Source organism: Equus przewalskii, chromosome 21 (assembly GCF_037783145.1).
Source record: "Equus przewalskii isolate Varuska chromosome 21, EquPr2, whole genome shotgun sequence".
Classification (NCBI taxonomy): Eukaryota; Metazoa; Chordata; class Mammalia; order Perissodactyla; family Equidae; genus Equus; species Equus przewalskii.
Window position 1 is genome coordinate 48,010,030 of NC_091851.1, and position 22,214 is coordinate 48,032,243.

The 22,214-nt window shown below is 52.1% G+C and overlaps 1 protein-coding gene across 12 annotated transcripts; it reads left to right on the top strand.

Annotated features, from left to right (window-relative positions):
• Positions 1–338: 338 nt before the first annotated feature.
• On the top strand, positions 339–20,762 carry MTG2 (mitochondrial ribosome associated GTPase 2). Of its 12 annotated transcripts, none has more exons than XR_011530675.1 (9): positions 339–392; positions 2,996–3,095; positions 9,862–10,068; positions 11,671–11,818; positions 13,065–13,180; positions 14,013–14,231; positions 14,461–14,599; positions 15,360–18,487; positions 18,622–20,762. XR_011530675.1 is itself a non-coding variant. In XM_070587712.1 (9 exons), the coding sequence occupies exons 3-9, from the start codon at positions 4,223–4,225 to the stop codon at positions 15,752–15,754; spliced, it is 1,272 nt and encodes a 423-aa protein (XP_070443813.1). In that variant the 5' UTR covers positions 361–392; positions 2,996–3,095; positions 4,207–4,222; the 3' UTR covers positions 15,755–20,762. The 12 variants fall into 12 exon arrangements, 10 of the variants coding, with proteins under 10 accessions (XP_070443809.1, XP_070443813.1, XP_070443810.1 ...); XR_011530674.1 differs by having other exon boundaries at positions 15,360–17,172; positions 18,364–20,762; XM_070587712.1 differs by adding an exon at positions 4,207–4,270 and having other exon boundaries at positions 361–392; positions 15,360–20,762.
• The last annotated feature ends 1,452 nt before the right edge of the window (positions 20,763–22,214 follow it).

Here is a 22,214-nt window from a genome sequence, read left to right on the forward strand (position 1 = left end):
TCCCTCGGGCGCCCCTCAGACGGCACCCCTGGGCGCGGACCCGCGGGGAGGCAGGAGGAGGGCTGGCGGAACCCGGGTCCTGAGGAGGCGGTGGACGGAGGCTGGAGCGGCCCCGCCGCCCGTCGCGCAGCCCGGCCCCGCGCTAGGTTTCTCCGTCTCGGCCTCAGCCCCGGCCCCCGCCCCCCGGAGGCGTCGTCAGCCCCCAGCCCCTCCCTCCAGAGAAGGCGCGCCCTCCCGGGGGCCAGCGGCACACCTCAGCCCGCGGCGGAGCCGGGACACTTTCTGCGCATGCGCGCTGGGGGTACCCTGCGCAGGCGCCGCCGGGACCGGTACCGGAAGTACTCCGCCCCGGGCGAGCCCGAGGTCCCGGAAGTGATGTGCCCCTGGAACAGGTTGAGTTAGGGAGTCGGGGCCGCGGCCTCGACGGACGGCCGAGGGGTGTCGGGTGCCTCTGCGGGGCTGAGCGTGTCGGGAGGAGGAGGGGCCCGGAAGCCGGCGGCAGCGGCGCCGACCGGGCGAGCCTGCGTCCTCCCGGTAGCGGGGGACGGGCGCTCGCCGGCTCCGCCGTGCGCGCTGCTCCGGGGGCCTCGGCGTGACCCGGGCGGTCCGCCGTCGGGTGCCCAGCGGAACCTTCCCGGAGCCGGGGGCGGGGCGGCGTGCGCGCTCCACCCGGGGCGTGCGGGGAGTCCTGCGACCGCGGTCGGCGCGCGCGTTGCGCCCTTCCGCGGGCCCGCCTTCACGGTGGCGGGAGCGGCGGCAGTGAGCCGCGAGCGTGTGCGCCTTCTGAGCAGCGTCCCGCCGAGCAGAGAGCCCGTCGTCGGCGCAGCTTTCGGGAGCCGCGCTGCCCCGCGGCCGCGTCGCCGGCCTGGGGCGAGTGTGCTGCGCGAGGCCGGGTCGCTGTCGCTTCCGCTGCTGCTCTGCGTCTGTGGCTGCGGACCCCGGGGACCTTGTTCGCAGGCCCGTGGTGACAGTGCAGGCGTGTGCTTTTCGCCGCGTCCCTGGAGCGCGTCCTCCTTCTGAGAAGGAGAGGGCCCTTCGTCCAAGAGGAACGGGCGAGGAGAAGTGCTTTTAATGCAAGTTCGGTGTCGGGCAGATACGTTTTAGCAGAGAGCATGTGGGTAGTTAAGCAGCAGAAGATCGATTCCTTTGAAAGTACCCTTGCCCTGGTTCCCTCGGAAGGTCGTGGCGAGCAGGCCTCAGTTTGGAGACCCCGCGGTAGAGCACAGGTGCAGCCGTGTGCCCGAGGCCAGAGGACACTGTGACTTCGGGCAGGGGCCTTATCACCTCCCTGAGGCTCAGCCTCTGCTGCTTTTCGTAGACTTGAAAACCGGGAGGGCCAGGAGTCCGAGCCCTTATCGTGAGGGTGGTCTAAGGAGGGTTCGAAAGGCGCTGTGTAAAGGGGGCGCTAGGGAACCCACAGTGTTGGCCCTGTAACCTGGAGCTAGGGACGGTGGAGTTGCTTCTACCCCTAGACCCAGAGGATAAGGACAGGGGGCAGTTACCAGAACCAGAGGAGAGCAGTGTAGACAGGGCCTCCTTGACTGGAGGGGTGACCTTCCGTCTAGGGAACAGAGGAGAGCGGGGACATCAGCATCCCGCCTGCCTGCTCCTGCCAGTCTCTGCCAGAGGGCAGGGTAGCCAAGGGTAGTCACGCAGGGCAGGCTTTTGAAATGGCTGGATGGAATGTGGGTCTAGAAAAGCAAACAGAAGACATCCAACCTGCGGCACTGCCCCCTCATAGGTTTGTAAGGAATACACTTAAAAATGTCTGTAGGAGGTTGTTAACCTAAAAATAAAGAGCCAGAATGCGAGGCTGAGAGGCGTTTATTTCCAGATCAAAGAAGTGCAGTTAGGGTAGAAACCCAAATAGTGTCCTGATTACAGGAGACGGCCTCAGGGTTTCCATGGGAAAAGAAAGGAAGGTGAGGTGAGTTGTGTTAAGGAAGCGTTCACTGGTCCTGGACGAGGTCAGGCGGGGTTTGTACTTCACAGATGGGCTTGAGCTTGGGCATCAGGCAAAAGGCTAGACTTGTACCCCATTGGCTGGTTATCGATCCGGTCATCAACAAAGTCTGGTTTCATCGGTCCTTACAAACAGGATATTCTTGTCTTTACTGACTTCTTGGAATGTTTGGTCCAGTTTGGAAGATAAAGGAAACAAGGTGTGCGAGGCAGTTCCTCTGAAATGGCTGCTCTCTTTTAATATGGCTCCACTCATGTCATCTTTCACAAGGTTTAGAAGAGGTTCCTGGCAAATAACAACACAGACCAGTAGAACTGAGCTTAACGACAAAGTAATATTGTCTAGAGTGGAGGGAGCCCTTGGCTGTGTATTGAGCGCCTGTCCAGCATTTTTAAAGCCCAGTCCTTTAATCATAAAGTCCGTCCAACTTCGGACCCTAGGCTCTCACCACTGTCTGGCCTTTTGTGCTCTGCTAAGCTGGGCCCGGTAAATGGATGCTCCTAGGAGGACTATGAGTTCACTTTTCTGAGTTCCCGCTGCACCCTATAGACCAGAGCTGTAATAGAACTTTCTGTAATGCTGAAAATTTTCTAATCTGTGCTGTGTAATATAGTGCCCACTGGCCACATGTGGCTGTGAGCACTTGAAAGGTGGGTTAAGTGACTGAGAAACTGAAGTTTTACATTTAAAGAATGTTGAATAATGTAAGTTTATGTTATATAATTACATGCTACATTATTTAAGAGCAAGTTAAACAATAACCACATGTGGCTGGTGGTTACCATATTGGACAGCACAGGTGGAGCATTGGAAGGAGAATAAAAACCAGATAGGTGTGTGAAACACGGTTGAATTTGTTTGCCGGGCAAGAGAGATCTGCATTGCTCAGGTGCGTGTTCAGGGGGTCTTTCCAAAGAAATTGAAAGGGCAGAAAGAGGAAGTCCTCCACATTAGGCAGAGTTCAGAGTTCAGAGTTCAGGTCTCTGGTTGGCTTTGCAGTTGATCCCCTTCTCTGCACTTGATCTCCTCCAGGTTGTGTGTCCCCACTGCCAACAAGCCCGGTTCCCATCGCCAGAGGGTGGATGGCGTCACTCTCCAGCGGGCTTGGCCTTGGGTGTGCTTCTATGGATTGGTGAGTTGGTTTTTTCCCCTTTAACAACAAGTTTTCACACTCTGCTCCTACCCCTCCCATCTAATACCTCTGTGACCTTTCGTATTTCACTTCACCACTCTTTGCCTCAGTTTCCTCTTCTGGAAAGTGAAGATAACAAAAGTACTTTCTTTACAGAGTTGTTATAAGGACTAAGTGAGTGAATACTTGAAAAATACTTATCTTGCCAGGAGTGACATAGAGGTGTTAAATGTTTATTGTTTTTGTTTTTTTGGGGTTTTTTTAAAGATTTTATTTTTCCTTTTTCTCCCAAAGCCCCCCAGTACATAATTGTATGTTTTTGGTTGTGGGTCCTTCTAGTTGTGGCATGTGGGATGCCGCCTCAGCGTGGCCTGATGAGCGGTGCCACGTCCGCGCCCAGGATCTGAACTGACGAAACCCTGGACCGCTGAAGTGGAGCACAAACTTAACCACTCGGCCACAGGCCCAGCTCCTGGGCTGTCATTTTCTGTTTTTGTAAGGTCAGGGTTTGGTACTCAGGTTTCAGTGGCCTCATAATATGAGTTGAGTAATGACCGCACTTCTGTTTTCTGAAAAAGTTCATGTAGGATTGCTGTTATTTCTTCCTTGATTGTTTGATAGAATTTACCAGTAAAACAGTCTGAGTCTGGAGTCATCTTTTGAGGAATACTCTTTTGTAACAAGTTCGACTTCTTTAGTAGATACAGGGCTATTTGGATTTTCTGTTTCTTCTTGTGTTTCTTTGGTAAGTTGCGTTTTCAAGAAATTTGTCCATTTCACATAAGTTGTTAAAGTTTTTGGCAAAAACTTGTTCATGGTGTTCTCTTACCCTTTTAATGTCTATAGGATTTGTGTTGATAACCTTTAAAATTCCTGACATTGATGATTTGTGTTCTCTTATTTTCTTGATCAGTCTGGCTAGAGGGTTGTCAATTCTGTTCGTCTTTTTAATGGGCCAGTTTTTTGGCTGTGGGATTTTTTCTATGGTCTGTCAGTTTTCTATTTTGTTAATTGCTGCTATTATTTCTTTTCTTCCACTTGCTTTGCTTTTCTGGCTTCTTGATTTGGAGCCTGAGGTCACTGATCTTGGATCTTTCTTCTTTACTGACAGAAGCACTTGGAGCCGTATGGGCCCCTGCTTTGCGGCTCTGCTTTGGCTGCACCCCGTAGGTTTGGTATGTTGTACTTTCATTATCATTCAGTTCAAAATATTTTCTGATTTCTCTTTTGATCTCGTTCTACCTATTGGATTATTTAGAAGAGTGTTGTTTCATTTCCAGATATTTGGGGTTTTCCTAGATATTTTCTGTTTATTGACTTCAATTCTGTTGTGGTTAGGGAATACACTCTATTTGATTTCTGTCCTTTGAAAGTTATTGAGATTTCTTTTATGACTCATGATGTGGTCTATCTTAGTGAACATTCCACGAGCACCTGACAATAATGTACGGTCTACAGTCGTTGGGTGTACTGTTCTATAAATGTCAATTAGACCAATATTGTTGATAGTGTTTTCCAGGTTTTCTACATCTTTACAGTTTTTGATTGTTTTGTTTTCAAGTACTTGTTTTATTGCTTCCTGAGAGAATGGTATTAAAATGTCCTGCCGTCATTGTGGAATGGTCTGTTTCCCCCTTTCATTATGTCAAATTTTGCTTTATGTATTGGAAGCTCTTTTAGCCTCCTGCACACTCTTAGCTGTCAGGTGTTCCCGATGAACTATTCTTTTGTCCCTGGGAAGCGTCTTTCTTCGTCTTAGGTAACGCTCTTTTCTGGAGGCGTCTTTCTTCGTCTTAGGTAACGCTCTTTTTCTGGAAGCGTCTTTCTTCGTCTTAGGTAACGCTCTTTTCTGGAAGCGTCTTTCTTCGTCTTAGGTAACGCTCTTTTCTGGAAGCGTCTTTCTTCGTCTTAGGTAACGCTCTTTTTCTGGAAGCGTCTTTCTTCGTCTTAGGTAACGCTCTTTTCTGGAAGCGTCTTTCTTCGTCTTAGGTAACGCTCTTTTCTGGAAGCGTCTTTCTTCGTCTTAGGTAACGCTCTTTTTCTGGAAGCGTCTTTCTTCGTCTTAGGTAACGCTCTTTTCTGGAAGCGTCTTTCTTCGTCTTAGGTAACGCTCTTTTCTGGAAGCGTCTTTCTTCGTCTTAGGTAACGCTGTTTTCTGGAAGCGTCTTTCTTCGTCTTAGGTAACGCTGTTTTCTGGAAGCGTCTTTCTTCGTCTTAGGTAACGCTCTTTTTCTGGAAGCGTCTTTCTTCGTCTTAGGTAACGCTCTTTTCTGGAAGCGTCTTTCTTCGTCTTAGGTAACGCTCTTTTCTGGAAGCGTCTTTCTTCGTCTTAGGTAACGCTCTTTTTCTGGAAGCGTCTTTCTTCGTCTTAGGTAACGCTCTTTTCTGGAAGCGTCTTTCTTCGTCTTAGGTAACGCTCTTTTCTGGAAGCGTCTTTCTTCGTCTTAGGTAACGCTCTTTTTCTGGAAGCGTCTTTCTTCGTCTTAGGTAACGCTCTTTTCTGGAAGCGTCTTTCTTCGTCTTAGGTAACGCTCTTTTTCTGGAAGCGTCTTTCTTCGTCTTAGGTAACGCTCTCTTTCTGGAAGCGTCTTTCTTCGTCTTAGGTAACGCTCTTTTTCTGGAAGCGTCTTTCTTCGTCTTAGGCAATGCTCTTTTTCTGGAAGCGTCTTTCTTCGTCTTAGGTAACGCTCTTTTTCTGGAAGCGTCTTTCTTCGTCTTAGGCAATGCTCTTTTTCTGGAAGCGTCTTTCTTCGTCTTAGGTAACGCTCTTTTTCTGGAAGCGTCTTTCTTCGTCTTAGGCAATGCTCTTTTTCTGGAAGCGTCTTTCTTCGTCTTAGGTAACGCTCTTTTTCTGGAAGCGTCTTTCTTCGTCTTAGGTAACGCTCTTTTTCTGGAAGCGTCTTTCTTCGTCTTAGGTAACGCTCTTTTTCTGGAAGCGTCTTTCTTCGTCTTAGGTAACGCTCTTTTTCTGGAAGCGTCTTTCTTCGTCTTAGGTAACGCTCTTTTTCTGGAAGTGTGTTTTATCTGAGTTACGTGTACGGTTAGGTTTAGGTACACTGTTTTATTGTTGGTTTTCTGTTCGTCCCTCTTTTTTGTTCTGTTTCCCCTTTTCTTTTGAATTGTTGGGACAGGTTGTAGCAGTCCATTTCATCTACCTGTTGGCCGTTTGGCCACACCTCTGTGTGGTGTCTTAGCGGTTGCTCTGGAGGTTACACTGCGCATACCCAGCTTTTCACAGTCAGCTTAGAGTTAGGGCTGTGCCCCATCGCAGAGACATGGAAACCTTGGGGTCGTGCAGGTCCTTTTAATCCCCTCCCTTCTCTGCTTTTTATGTTTTCATGAGTTGTACCTCTGCGTGCATGGAAACCCACTGGACAATATTATAAATAAGTTTTTCTTTCTACGATCATACATATTTAAAAACTCTTACAAGGAAAAAGATAGTCTTTTATAAAAATTTACCATTTCTGTTGTTCTCTCTTCATTCCTAAAGATGTGGGTTTCATCTGGTGTCATTTTCCTTCACCTCAAGAACATTCTTGAACATTTCTTGTAGAGCAGGTATATTGGTGACCAAGACTCCTCGTTTTCCACCATCGAGCATATCTTATTTCACCTGCCTTCCTGAAGGACGTTTTCACTGGGTGTGTTGCTTGGTGGGCAATTCTTTTCTTTCAGCACTTTAAAAATACCATTCCAAGGAGGCTGGCCCCGTGGCCGAGTGGTTAAGTTTGCGCGCTCCACTGCAGGCGGCCCACTGTTTCATTGGTTCGAATCCTGGGCGCAGACATGGCACTGCTCATCAAACCACGCTGAGGCGGCGTCCCACGTGCCACAACTAGAAGGACCCACAACGAAGAATATACAGCTATGTACTGGGGGGCTTTGGGGAGAAAAAGGAAAAAAATAAAATCTTAAAAAAAAAAAATAATACCATTCCAGGATGGCTTAATGCAGAGTGAGATCCTGGAACAGAAAAGGATATTCATGGGGAAACTGGTGAAATCTGAATGCCATCTGGGGTTTAATTAATAATAACGCACTAATGTTGGTTTCATGGTTTTGACACATGTACTTCAGTCACATAAAATGCTAATACAACGTTGGGGGGCTGGGTAAGAGGTGTATGGGAGCGTCTTTCACCTGTTCTGTGAATCGAAAATCATTCCAAAATAAAGGTTTATTTAAAAAATACATTTTGGGAAGATGACAAGAGGAGGGTGTCCTCATGGTGGGGCAGCCCAGCATGGGGAGGGGAGAGCACCTGTGTGGAGGGAGCGGGGATTTGGTTACTGTGGGCGCTGAGGAAATGAACAGATAAACATATTGAGGATAGTGGAAGGCAGGATTCTGGCAGTCAGAGAATGGGGTTGCAAAGACAGACAGAATTAGACTGAACCTCGTGGTGTTGACGGGATTGGACACATACATGTGAACTCATGGTTTGCTGCAGATGCTGCTCCGTCACTAGGGGTGGACGGGGGTAGCAGTGACTACAGATGTGTCGTCTTTTCCCCAGCACTGTGCACTGAGGGAATCTATGAGCAGGGGCACCACAGTAGCCGTGAGCAAGCCCAGCGTGTAGACGGGCTTCTAATGCCGTTCTCCACTGAAAGGAACCAGGGCTCTTGGAGTAAAGGCTGATTTCAGGGTTGGCCAGGGAAAGTTCTAGGTGAGCCTGGAATATTTTGTGCCAGGAAACAGGAAGTGCTCAAAGGTCGAAGGGCACATGTCAAAAGAACAGTGAAGCCAGCTTGATGGGCTTCCACTGGCCAAACTGGAGACAATTTGAGCATCAAAGTAAATGATAGTAAGAGAATGTAGCTCATTGAATAGAATAGGAAACCATGAGCCCATAGAAATGAATAAACGGAAAGTTTGTGAGAAAGGGGATACGCACACAGTTTCAGAGCATCTTCCCCGAGGTCCTCACTGACCACAGTGGGGAAGGAGCGCCCTGTCGGTAGGGACACTGGCCAGGGACCTCCGGGGCTGGAGCTCAGAGCGCGTGTCAGTAAGGGACCCAGGAAACCCAGGCCTGTGGGAGGGGCGGGTGAGGCTGCAGCACTCTGTGACATTCCTGCCAATGATGCATCGCCCAAGTCTCGTCACGAGGGGACGGCAGTCAGACAGAAATTGAGGACATGCTTCAGAACACCTGGGCTGTGACCTTGCAAGGGTCAAGGGCACGAGAGTGAAGGAAAGGTTGAGGAACGTCCCAGGCCTAAGGAGGCTGGAGAGAGACGACAGCGAAACGCAGCACGTGATTCTGAAGTGGGCCCTTTTGCCGTGGAAGACGCTGTTGGACAGTTAGCTAAACTTGGGAGGTGTGAGCCTGGTGGTCGTGCAGCGTGGTTTCAGAGGTGGCCCTGGTTCTGTGGGGGCTGCCCTTGCCCACAGGGCGCGTGCTGGAGTGTTCCGGGTGTAGGTGTCAGGGCCGCAGCTTGTGCTTGAGTGATTCAGGAAGGAGAAGTCCTTGATACCGTGCTCCAGCTTTTCAGAGAGTTTTTGTGTTGCTGAGAGAGTGAGTCCCACCAAGAAAGTGTGTGTTCTGCAGGAGGAGGGAGGGGTGTGAGTGGGAGGCGCGCTTGAGGGACTTCTGAGGAGAAGGCAGGTTCTGTTTCCTCACCTGCTGTGTCAGGCGCATGCTGGCTTTGTCATTATTTCTTAAACGATACGTGTACATTTATGTCTCCTTCTCTGTGTATCTTTCGTACTTAAAAATGGGAGGAAAGCCTCATGAGTTACCTTTTAGGTGGCACACGTGTGCCCGCAGAGCAGGGATGTCTGGGAGTGGTGGCCATTTGGTCTCGCAGTGAAGGGCAGGGGTGTCACTCCTGGAGGGCCAGCTCTGACACTTCTTTCCCTTGACCCTCGGCACCTGCAGGGTGCGTGGTAGTCGCAGGCTGTTTCATGAACGAGTAGTGGCATAAACAGCCCATAGTGAAATGTAGCTCACGCTTCTGAGTCCGCACGTGGACCGCTGTTGTGTGTGCACGTGAAGTAACTCTCCCCATCCTCCCAACCCTGTCCATTTTCAGATGAGGAGACAGAGGTTGCACACGTTGGTGAAAGTTCCTGGGCGACACTGGGGACGAGGGGCAGGGGTGGCAGTTTGTTTCCAGAGTCTGCATGCCCTCCACGTTTAATATTCTCACCATGTTCCAGCTTGACCATTTTAAACTGCACAAGAGAACAAAATAGCATTTGAATAAATGGGTGTTTTTATTTTTAAGAAATTTTGATTTGAGACTTAGAGTTCCTTTTTAGTATTTTCGTTTAGCAGATATGGATGTCCTCCACGTTTTGAAAGTTTGCTGTATGCCACTTCGCTTTTACGAAAGCCCCATATCAGTATCTGTTTTCCTTAAGTGAAAGAAATCCAAAGAGGATTTTTGCTTTTACGATAGAAGGTGAAAAGCAAGAATAGCGTTTTCTCTTTCTGGCGTTTGGCTCACGAAAGGTCTCACAGGGACGCCTGTACTCCATGCGCCATGGAGGCGTCCATCCACTGTTGCAGGACATATAATGACCTAAGTCCTTTGCACACACATCTTGTCCCCGGGGAGTAAATAGGCTGACGAGGCAGATGAGCCTTCCTAACTTGGGGTGGAAAGTGGTGAATGACAAGAGTCATATTCCTCAGTTCATTTATTTGTTTCAAAAACATACACTGCGATTCCACCGTGTGCCAGGCACTGTTCTCTAGTTCCGGTGTGATGTTCTGGTTAAACCAGGTGTCTTACTTTGCCCATTTGACTTTTAGGGAGCCATGATTCCTTCGAGGCTTTTCTCAGCAAGACTGAGGTTGTTGGAGGGCATGGGGCGCTGGACTCCATCCACGCAAGCGGTCCTTGGGCCTGGCTGGCTCCTTCCACAGCATGCTTCTCCCCGGCTGCTCTCGGTCAGCTGTGCAGACGGTGCCAAGCATCAGGAACCCCGCAGAAAGAAACTGCTCTCTGAGAAGCAACTGGTGAGGCCCGTAAACCGAAGGAACTGCCTGCAGTGCCCTCTCACGAGGTAGAGGGCGCTCTTTGAGTTCTTATCCTTGTCTCTCTTTATCCTGATGGTGTCACTGGAGGGACGCTCAGAACATCCTGAGAGTGAGTAAGTGAGGTGAAGGCCTGTGTGCCTGATGTGTGCTGTCGTAAACGCTGCCCCGACCAGGCACGTAGCCCGGGTGCCCAGAGTGTTGACAGTGTTCTTCCCTTTGCCCGGAACGGGTGCGTGGTGCTTGTCGTTAGCCTGTGTGTCTGATGCCTGTAGCACGTAATTCTTAAGTATGTGTGAACATTTCTTAATTTAAAACATCTCAGGGGGAAATAGACCTTTAATTTTACAGTTCTTTAAGCCTTACAGGTTTTTTTATTTTCTGTTTATCAAAACCTTCTATTTAAAATATGAATGATCTTTAATTAAATTCAAAAAAATACGTGTTTATGACACACTTCATTTCCTCCTAAATGAGGGCTCCAGATAAACGTTGTTAGGCAAGCAGTGCTTCCTGTGGGAAGATGACTTGGGCAGTCTCTGTGCGCTGGGATGTCTCAGGCTTCCTCAGGGCTCGCTCTCCTCCCCAGACTGTGAGAACTGAGTCTCGGTTTATCTTCCTTACACTGCTCAGCACTTGTGTTTTTTTCCACCAAGTTGATTCTGATTATGCTGGCATACAGTGACATTGTACATTGAGTTTTTGAAATAGTAATTCATGATTTTTCCATGTGGTGGTGCCAGAGAATCTTAAAATATTTGTGTATTTTCTTAAAAAAAAAAAAAAAAGATCTGCTAATGGAGTAGTGGATGGAGATGCAGCTGCTGGGCCCCGGCGGAGAGCCCGTGTGCACAGCACGGCTGTCCCGGCGCCCGGGCCGCAGCGGGGGGCTCCTCAGGGGGACCACTGGGCTCCGGTGGCACGCGGTCCTGCGCCCTGGCACCTGGATAGCCGACCTTCGTGAAGTATGAGCGAATGTGTGTCAAATGCTAACCCAGCTGGTTCTAATTCTTTAGCTGGATTGTACCTCTGTTGGGCACCTGGAGAAAACCTTCTCTGACATAAGGGGCTCTGTCTGCATCACTCCCTTTAAAATTTGAGCCCTGTGCAGTCAGCCTGCAGAAAACGCCCTTTCTCCGCAGTTGGAAGCCTGATAGTGGACCCTGGACTCTAACTCACTTTCATTCTTGCATCCTAAGGAACTAGAACTTTCCCTCAGTAAAGACCTGTTATTTCAATAATGTGTTTCTATTTGAAGAAAGCTGGAAGGACACTTTATTTAAGGAATATTGTCTAAATCACCCTTGTTTCCTTTAGGTTGGAAACGTTGCATTCGTTGTCGAGCGTGTGTTCCACACTGACCGTCTTTTATGTCTGCGTGGTTCGCTCACCTTCGCCTACAGATAGCAGGGACTCGTGGGACCTGTTTCTTGTATTTGCATTTTAGGAGAGATTAGCAATGTTAAAATCATTAACTTTTCATTTTAAAGCCTGTTGTGTAGAAAAGTACATTTCAAAGGGCTGTTTGGTCCTTGAAGGGACTGCAGAGTTAATAACAACCCGGGCACACTGTGCTCTCTACAGAAAAGGCATTTTGTGGACCATCGCCGAGTGCTTGTCCGAGGGGGACGCGGAGGTGACGGGGTGAGCTGCTTCCACAGTGAGCCCCGGAAGGAGTTTGGAGGCCCCGATGGTGGCGACGGAGGCAACGGTGGCCACGTCATCCTGAGAGGCACGTGCCCGGGGAAGATGGCTGTGTCCACATGTCTTTGGGGCAGAAAGTTTCCACCTTCTTATCCTAACGGGAATTTAAATTCAAAAATTGATGTGTGGAAATCATTTTTATTAAATTATGTGGATGTTCACGTTTAAATCATACACCAAAACTCAACTTTGATAGTGTTTTTTCTTTAAATTTCAGGAACACAAAGATAGCTTAGGATCAGAGAGGCTCACAAGACAGTGCGATACGTGAGAGGGCACAGTCTGGCCACTGTCACAGTGAGTGCTGTGCTGTTGGTCACCTTCAAGTGCTCAGTAAACTGGTACTTAGCGAACATCCACACCATAATAGAGTAGCTGGTTATAAATTGATGATTGGCATTATGGGTAATTTTGAAGTTTTCAGAATAAGATTTTAGCTTTTACAAAAATCATGTTGTGTGGGGCTGCCCCAGTGGCATGGTGGTTAAATTCAGGCACTCTGGTTTGAAGGCCCGGGGTTCTCAGGGTCGGATCCCAGGCATGGACCTACACACTGCTTGTCAAGCCATGCTGTGGCAGCATCCCACATAAAATAGAGGAAGATGGGCACAGATGTTAGCTCAGGGCCAATCTTCCTCAGCAAAAAAAAAAAAAAAAAAAAAAATCATGTTGCTAGTTTAGTAACTCCTGCAACTTCATTCCATATTTCCGTATGCTTTTTTTTTTTTAATGAGGAAGATTGGCCCTGAGCTAACATCTGTTGCTAGCTTCCTCTATTTTATATCTAGGTTGCTGCCACAGCATGGCTTGACGAGTGGTATGTAGGTCCGCGCCCAGGATCCAAACCTGCAAACCCTGGACCACCGAAGCTGAGTGTGCAAAAGTAACCACTACACCACTGGGCCAGCCCCTTCATGTGCATTCTTTTTTTTTTTTTAAAGATTGGCACCTGAGCTAACAACTGTTCCCAATCTTCCCCCCCCACCCCCGAATCCCCCAGTACATAGTTGTCTATTTTAGTTGTGGGTCCTTCTAGTTGTGGCATGTGGGATGCTGCCTCAGCATGGCTTGATAAACGGTGCCATGTCCGCACCCAGGATCCAAACCAGGGAAACCTGGGCTGCCTAAGCGGAGTGCGTAAACTTAACCACTCGGCCACAGCGCCGGCCCCTCCATGTGCATCTTAATGTTCTTAAACTGAACAAAAGACAGCTAACAGTATGCAGGTGGGTCTGCTGCTAACACAAAGGAAGGTGAATTTCTTGCTCTCTTAGTTGACCAGCAAGTCAAGTCGCTGGCATCAGTCCTGTCGCGGTATCAGGGTTTTGATGGAGAAGACGGTGGCAGGAAAAACTGCTTTGGGCGAAACGGCGCTCTCCTCTACATCCGGGTAAGCTGAGGCTGAGAGCCTGCCCTGTCCCCCTTCTAGAACATCAGGCTCCTCAGGGCCTTGGTGTGGGCCAGAGGGGCCCCTCGCCTTGAAACGCACAGCCGTCCACCACGAAGCGGACCCGCGGACTGGGCCTGTCCTCATTCATACCATGTGCCTAGGTGGCCTGTCCAAAAATCATGAAATAATTATATTTCATTTATTTATTTATTTATTTTTAAGATTTTATTTTTTTTCCTTTTTCTCCCCAAAGCCCCCCGGTACATAGTTGTATATTCTTAGTTGTGGGTCCTTCTAGTTGTGGCATGTGGGACACCGCCTCAGCATGGTTTGATGAGCAGTGCCATGTCCGCGCCCAGGATTCGAACTGATGAAACACTGGGCCGCCTGCAGCGGAGCGCATGAACTTAACCACTCGGCCACGGGGCCGGCCCCAATAATTATATTTTGAAAAGACGGACCCCACAGGGTCCACTGTTCCTCTCGTCTCCAGACCCCAAGCCGCCCTCTGCACTGACCCTCTTGGGGCCTCTCCTCCGTGAGTGGAGTTGACTCTCCTTAGATTGTCTCCGCACTTTCCAGATACTTCAGTTCGCCCTCAGCGTTGAGAAACGCTGTTGGAAAAAGCTGTTTAGGTCGTTTGCAGGCAGTGTACTCAGCTGCATGGAATCCCTGTGAGGGCCGGGCCTCTCTGCTCCTGAGGAGCTCCACAAAGGGGGCTCTCGGCTGTGCCCCCCCACGCACCCCCCTTGAAAATTAGATAAATACACGAGGTCCAGTCTGCTCCCCTCTTGTCTCTCTCTAAGCCTATAAATGCGTTGTTGTTTTCCAGGTCCCCCTGGGCACTTTAGTGAAGGAGGGACACGAAGTTGTGGCGGACCTGTCGCACCCGGGTGATGAGTACGTCGCCGCTCTTGGGGGAGCAGGAGGGAAGGGCAACCGCTTTTTCCTGGCCAACGATAACCGCGCCCCTGTGACTTGTACCCCTGGACAGCCCGGTCAGGAGCGAGTCCTCTTCCTGGAGCTCAAGACAGTGGCCCACGCTGGGATGGTGGGTGTCACCTGAAGTCCCAGGCTGGAGGAGGTGGCATTTTACACACACTGATTACAGAAAACCTGCTGTCCCTGATGGTGAAACATGCCACAGGCTAGTCAGTCAGCGTCCTCTTGACCCCCAGGAGCCTGTGCTCCCACTTGTCGTTGATTCCCAGTCCTGAAACTTCCTGGTCTTGGTCAGTTACAGACTCCGAGATGATGATAGAGGGTCTTCTTTCTTCCAGGTGGGATTCCCCAACGCAGGCAAGTCCTCGCTCCTCCGGGCCATTTCAAACGCGAAACCCACCGTGGCTTCCTACCCATTCACTACCTTAAACCCCCACGTTGGGATTGTTCACTATGAAGACCACCAACAAATAGCAGGTAGAACTTCCAGAATTCTCTCAAAGGCTTAGGTTTAAATGATATAATTCAGAACATTAATTATGTAACAAACATAGCTTCCTGTCTAAAATGTAGCATTGTTTTTCCTAATTTAAAGCTTCGTGGCTCTCTATCCAAAGTAGGCTTTAGGCCTGCGTCCCACCCTGTCCCAGGCGTCCGTGAGCAACAGTGCAGGAATTTGAGTTTAAATTTCAAACCTAAGGAAATTACTCCTTCTCACGGTCTTCATTTCTCTTTCTTCCATGAGGAACTCGGCAGCCTCAGTCATGTAGACAGCATGTGATTTTAAAAGCTTTCCCTGTACCATTTTGAGAGAAGAAAACTTTTTTCCGGAAGATAATGTGCCCATTAAAAATAGTAAGCCTGCTGGTAATGTTATTTGTATAGCACTTTATATTACTGAGTACTCTATAATAATTTCTATTGGTAATCACATTATTAGTATATTACAGGAAGCTACTTTCCCATTTTTTTAATCACTTTTGAATCCAGAAAGACTGGAATGTGTTAAATATTCCTTATTAGATTGATCATCCTCATGCCTGTCACCCACATATTTCAAAGCATTTTGTGAACTGAAAGCTGCAGAGCCTTGGCTGGCAGTTGGCCTGAGGCGTCTCCAGGCAGTAAATTGAATGACTTCAGTTCCAAGGGGTTCCTTTAAGGAAGGTCTGAGAAGCAGGACATCAGGCCAGGCGGTAGGCCAGGCTCCCCACACCATGTGCTCTGTCTCCTGCAGTGGCCGACATCCCGGGCCTCGTGCGGGGCGCGCACCGGAACCGGGGCCTGGGCTGCGCCTTCCTCAGGCACGTCGAGCGCTGCCGCTTCCTCCTGTTCGTGGTGGATCTTTCGGTGCCAGAGCCCTGGACTCAGGTTGAGGACCTGAAATATGAGCTGGAGAAATATGAAGAAGGCCTGTCTGCGAGGCCCCACGCCATCGTCGCAAACAAGGTTGATCTCCCTGAGGCGAGAGCCCGTCTGCCCCGGCTGCAGGCTCGCCTGGGCCAGAAGGCCATCGCTCTGTCGGCGGCGACCGGGGAGAACCTGGAGGAGCTGCTGCTGCGCCTGAAGGACCTCCACGAGGAGCACGTGGCCAACGAGCTGGCGCGCGGCCGGCAGCCGCTCAGGTGGTAGCGGTGCGCTGCTGCCCAGCAAAGACCTGACTCGGCGCCAAGAACGCAGCTTCCGCAGAGCTGGAGGTGTTCGTGCACCTGCCCTCCCCAGTCATCCCGGGCCCCCCCTCTGATGCGCCCCCTGCTCCTGGGGCCCCTTCAGTGGCGGACACTCGTGCCACCTGACAGTCTGCTCCCCAGTGCTTCCCACCCCCCGCAGCGGCATGCTGTTGCTGAGATGGGCTCGTTTGTGTGCATGAGTGCCCCTAGTTAGCAGGGCCCACGCTGCTGGCTGGCGTTATCAGATGCTGCGGAGCGTGCTCAGAGGACACATGGCAGCCGGCGCCCCAGGTGTGCTCTCGGGCTCCTGGGCACTAACCCACCCATGTCTGCGGCTGTCGCAGAGGTAGGCTCCGATCCAGAGCTGTCGCCACCCTGCAGAGCGGCTGTTCCTGTGGGGACGTGCTGTGCTGCGGGAGGGTGAGGGGACAGGAAGGCTTTGCAGGCACCGAGCCGTGGAAGGATGCCGGTGCAAAGCTCCTCTGGGTGCGTTGCCGCCGTCAGGAAGGCGGTGAGGGCCGTGCCCCCTGTTCCAGACGCCGCGCCCTGCTCCCTCGGAGCCGAGGGCCGGGGGAGAGCCACGCCATTCGCGTCACGGCTGAGTGCACCCAATATCCAACCCCAGGATGCGCTGCCTGCCTCAGTCTGTGTGCAAGGGCGTTAGTAACTATGGCGGCGGGGCCCAGGTAGCTGTCCCCCACAGGTGGCCCGAGTGTAGAGAGAAAATGGCGGCGACATCTCCCGGGCGGCGGGCTGGATCTCCCCTCTCCTCCCGGTGGCAATCTGAGAGCACACGGGCCCTGGGCCAGCCTCTTACCATCCTGGCTGGCCCCTGGCAGTCAGTTCAGAGAGCCCTGTGGGACCGACTCCAGCACTCCTCAGGGGATGGCAGCCAGAGGACTGCCGTGCTGGGGAAGCCACCTCTTCGCTGTCATGTGGCTCAAGTCTTTGTGCTCAAGTGTTCCTTGGGAGCCGCACCCCCGCTCCTGGCATCCAGTGGCTGCAGATGGACCCCGTGAGGACAGCTCCACTGCTGCCAACTGGCTCATCCAACAAAATACTGTAGAACTTTGGTATCCCGCAAATAAAGGCTGATGCCTCTGACACGTCCCTGAGGGCCCTTAAGGGATGAAGTGGTCCCCAGGAGAAGGCCCTGGGCCCTTGGGGATCAGCCATGGGGTCCTGGGGTGGCCTGCCTGCTGGTGCGCTCAGGTTTCCTTTCTGCACGCGGGTCTGGGCGGAGCACAAGCCAGGCCCGAGCTTCGGGGAGCAGTTCAGTTCTGATCTCACTTCAAGTCTGCGGCTAGACTGGGAGTCCGTCCCTGAAGCTTTGTCCTAATGTCTCGGAGTCTAAGAGGCCCTTGCATCCTGGAACCAGAGGTGGGTCCTGCGTCCGTTGGCTCGCTCTTGGGCCACCCACTGTGTTCGTAGAGTAACGCCGGGTCTGAGCAGCATTAATTATCCATGGTCTTTCATCTTTGTCTCCCGGTGCTCTGTGGAGTGGACGCTCCAGATGCCTCCCTGAGGCTGACCCCATCACGGAACACTCGGATGGCAAGAGAGCTCTGGAGGCCAGTGTGTCTGTGCTATTCCCAGCTCTGACCCAGAGGAGGCTCCCAGTAGGTATTTGTGGAATGAATGAATGAGTGGAGGCTGATAGTTAGGTTTCTGGTTGGTTGAAAATGTTTCTGAAAGGTGAGTGGTGGGTGCTCAGACTCGCACTGAGAAGCAGCAGGGCCTGCCCTACCTCCCTCAGATCGCAGCTAACGCCAGGCTGCTGCTGCTTACCGTGCCCTCGAGAGCTGGTCTCTAAAAACTTCAGCTCTTTGGGGGCACCACCTGTTGATAGCGGCCCTGAGGACAGGACTTGGCTTTCTCACGTCCCCCTCCCTGCCACTGTCTGCCATGGCCATCCTGAGTGATCTAGGAACCGTATTGGGCCGCGGAGCATTTACTGTGGGGCAAGCCGCACAACTGTCCCTGCCTAGCCCTCATTTTTTGGGAAGACGACATCCGCCTCATTCACTTGCCTCGTTTTCTATTTCTGGATATTGTTTCTGTCCCCCCATCATTGGTTCCATCTCCCAGATGCTCCTGTGAGCCAGCTTCCTTTCTCCCTGGAGATTCCCTCTCTGGTGTCCCCCGGCCTCCTGTTCCCATGTGGACAGTGGGCTCAGTACCCTACAGGGACCCCGGGTGGGTGTGGGCCCTTCCCTCTGCTCCTCTCCCCTCTGCCTTTACTCTTGTTGATGGAGTCACTCTCTAGAGGCTCCCTCTGAGCATCTGCCTCTGGCTGTTCCCTGGCTACTGACGGCCTTTCTGGAAGCATTTGTGAAGATGGGGGCGCCTCAGCTTCCAGATGCAGACTTTCCTGAATTCCCCAGTGTTCAGCCCTAAGGCCTGGCCGCCTGAGTTCCAGAGCGCCTGTGTCCACTTGCTCCGGAGAGCAAACCTCCGGGCTCCTGCAGGGGTCCCAGAGGCACAGGAGGGGCCTGGAGTGCCTCACCCGCCCTCCCCTCGGCCACCCCACCGGCCTCTGGAAAGTTCTCTCTGCCCTCCCTTGTCTTTTAGAGGCTAATCCTTGGGCAGGAGAAAGTGGATGCTTACCTGTTTCCAGATGTGGTAAAGGCCTGAGAAACCGACGGGGACAGACATGCTCACTCTCCAAATCAGAAGCCCAGCTTAGAAAGCACGTGTGAGCAAGTGCAAGCTTGGACAGCCCAGTTGCATGATCGCAAATGGCCACAGTTCTGCGCTGCCTGTCCCCTGAGAGGTGGGTCTGTCCCCACCTTCAGCCTGGGGTAACCTGTGACCTGTCCTGACCTCTAGGATGCCTGGAAGGGTCTGCGTGGCCCCCGATGAGGCCTCGGAGCCTTCCAGCTTCCTTCTGCCCTCTCGGATCCTGCCAGCACCCAGCATGTGACCAAGCCTGGGCTGGTCTGCTGACAAGTGACAGGCCCTGCTGAGGCAAAGACGACCTGTCCACTGCCCACCCACAGAATCAATAGCCACACCGTAGTTGCTTCCAGCCAGGTGTGTGGAATGGCTTGTGGGACTGGAGTTTGCGTTGTTATGCAGCTTAGGTGCAGAACGAGTCCTGGGGCTGGAGCTTCTCCATCCAGGTGCCTTGAGACACTGATCCCTCCAAGTGGCCTGGTTGGGTCTGGACCCCCTGGTACCCCCGCCTCAGCCCTCTCTGGACTTGATGGCCTTGGGCTCCTTGGCAGGCAGCCCTGGTGGAGTGGGGCCTAGGGGCCCACCCTGAGGCCCTGCAGCCCTCGAGTCCTCTTCAGAAGCCCAGCTCCATCTTGGCAAAGGGCCGGTGGTGCTGTGGGAGGAGCTAAGACGTCCACTTCAGTTTCATCGAATCTCTGTTAGTCTGCCCAGGCTACCGTAACAAAGTTCCACAAACTGGGGGGCTTAAAACAGGAGAACTTTATTCTCTCCCAGCCCTGGAGACCAGAAGGCCAACATCAACGTGTCCTGGGGTTGGATCCTTTCTGCTTCTTGCAGCTTCTGGTGTCCCTTGGCTTGTGGCTACATCACTCCAGTCTCTACCTGTTGTCACGTGGCTTCTCCTCTGTGTCCTTTCATCTTGTAGGACGCTGGTCATTGGGTTTAGGGTCCACCCGAAACCCAGGATGACCTCATTTTGAGATTTTTTTTTTCCTCCCCAAAGCCCCTGTCTCAGTTGCCATGCTGTGGTAGCAGCTCACGTAGAAGGATCTACAACTAGATGCATACAACTATGTGTGTGTCTAGTATGTATCTAGGTAGTGTGGTTCCGTGATGGGAAGTGAACCCAGGCCAAAGCCGTGAGAGCGCCAAACTTTAACCTCTGGGCCATCGGGGCTGGCACTTGAGATCTTTAATTAATTCCATCAGCAAAGACTTTATTTCCAAATAAGGTCGTGGTCTGAGGTTCTGCTCTATGTGAATTTGGGGGGACACTTCAAATCAGTGCAGCACCCTTTTTCATTTTGATGATGTGTACACATTAGAAGCTGCCCAGGCATCTTCGTCTCTGCCACGTGACAGCCCACGTGGCTGATCCCTGTGCATCGTGGATCCTTCCTGCGTGCCCTCTGGGCCGCCCTCCCTGGGAGCAGAGCCCCTGGGCCTCACACAGCCTGGCCTGCTCGCCTGCTGCCCTCCCTCTCCCCCTGCCTCTACCTCTGCTCCAGCTGTTTCTTGGCCACAGTAAGGATACTCTCGGACTCCGAGCTTTTGTGCTGCTGCTCCCTGTGACCCAAATGCCCCTCACCAGGTACCTCATGAGACGCCCTCCAGTTGGGGGGCGCGTCTCTGACCACCCGGTCAAAGACAGTCCCATCCACGCGGGGCCCACCCTCGGCCTTGCCAGCCCCGTCTCACAGCTCATGTGGCCTCCTGGTGTGCATCGACTCCTGCTCCCACGTGGCCCCTCATTGGTCTGGGCTGTGTCCCAAGGCCAGGACGGCACCAGCACATGAGGCATAAGGACATATATCCTGGGTAGATGGTAGTTCAGATAAATACATATACATATGTTGGAATACATGCCAAAATATTTACTAATGGGGCACAACCAAACCCCGCCGAATGGAGAGCTCTGCTCAGCAGCAAAAAGGGGCAGACTGCTGAGAGCACCGCCGCAGGTCAGCACCGGGCCTCCATGCAGGTGGTGGTGTAGAGACGGGTGGGGTGGAGAAGAGAGCGGCGCTGGTCAGGGCTGGGCGGTGGGGAGGTGGCTGTGGCTCTGAAGGGCGGCCTGAGGGGTCATTGTGATGGAACTATGTGTCCTGACTGTCGCCACGTGAAGCTCCATGTGATAAAATCTCACAGAACTTGGTGTTTAATAAGTAGTGAATTTCAGTTTGGGAAGATGAAGTTCTGGAGATGGATGGTGGTGATGGGTGCAAAACAGTGTGAATGTGCTTAATGCCACTGAGCTGTGCACTTAAAAATGATTAAAAGCTAAATTTTATGTACATTTGACCACACTAAAAAAAATTAATAGAACTAAACACACACACACTCAAATGCGCGTACACATGCATGTCCACACACATGAGTGCAGCTGAGGTGGGAAGCCTGAGGTCCATGGCCTGCACAGAGGTCAACGTCTGGCGTGATCCTGCACGACAGTTCTGCAACTGTGCCCACTGGGGACACTGGTGATGGGCACGTGGGCTCTGTTATTTCCTACAACTGCATGTGAACCCACAGCAGTCTCAGAAGGAAAAGGGAAGCGAAGACACTGGTGAGGCCGCTGTTCTCTGACAAGCCCCGTGGAGACCCAGGGAACAGGCTGGCATCGTCCCCTCCACGTCCCCAGAGCTGTGCCTGGCACTCTTGATTACCGTTTATTGAAAGAATGCACACATGAGGTTAGATGAACACATAAACAAGTCCGTGTGCGGCCCACACACCCCTCGGCGTTAGGCCTCTGCAGAGAATGTCCTTCCCAGAAGCCAGGGTGTCCCGTCCGTGGGCCCCACGAGGGTCAACGAGTCCACGCTGAGTGGCCTGGGAGTGGGCCAGAACTGTCTGCCATTAATGTTCATGTTCGCATTCTCGTTGTCCGGCTGCCTCTGATGGTCTCACCCAAGGCCTCCTCCGAAACAGGCCGCACTGGTGTTCGAGAAAGGCTCAACTGGGCAGAGGGGACCTCGGGCCGCCTGGCTCAGCGTAGACTGAGGGCAACACAGGCTGGGGGGAGTCTGGGTGACCTCACTACCATGCACGCCTGGAGACCCCACGGTCCACAGGCTCCCAAACTTGTGGGTGCCAGGGATGGGGGCGTCTGGGTGGTCTCTTTCTGTCTTGCAATCATTTAGTTCCTTACAGAAAGAATCTTCCTTTACAAAAAGTCCATGGGCACCGGGCGGGTCGATATTTTCCACAGTGCCAGGAAACACTGATTTCTGCAATGGCCCTGGTTCAGGCAGGTCGCCCAACCCAGGCCACTATACCTTCCATTCAGCACTGGGGTACTGGCAGCAGTGCCCACGGTGCGGGGGGGTGGGGGCTGTGTCCTCGCTCCTGGTTTCCCTCATCTGTACAGTGGGCCAGGCCACAGGCAGCTGCCCCTGCAGCCCCCCACCCACCTGCCCAGTCCTAGTCATTCTGGTCCTTTCCAAAGAGATAGGTGGCTCCCTGGAGCTGAGCCCCTCTCCCACCACCCCTCCCCCGCAGTGTCCTTGTCTGGAAGAAGGACAGGGAGGGTCATGAGATCTGCTGATTTGAATCTCAGACTCAACAAAGAATGCAGCACAGGAACCCACTTACACTGAAACTGTTTCTGTGCCTCTGACAGCCAGATTGCTCGGGGCTCCTGTCTTCATCTGACGGCCCCAAGTGGAGGGCTGAAGCCAGGTGAAGGTTGTGGAGACACAAAGCTGGGTGGAATTAATTATCTTCCGTGATGCGCAGCCTGGAGG

Excerpts from the sequence above, each read along its gene's own strand:
- MTG2 (XM_070587705.1), top strand. The coding sequence starts at position 1,671 with ATGGCTGGATGGAATGTGGGTCTAGAAAAGCAAACAGAAGACATCCAA. Across the intron at positions 1,742-2,995 it reads GCGGCACTGCCCCCTCATAG|GTTGTGTGTCCCCACTGCCA; the intron begins GTTTGTAAGGAA and ends GATCTCCTCCAG. Across the intron at positions 13,181-14,012 it reads GCGCTCTCCTCTACATCCGG|GTCCCCCTGGGCACTTTAGT; the intron begins GTAAGCTGAGGC and ends GTTGTTTTCCAG.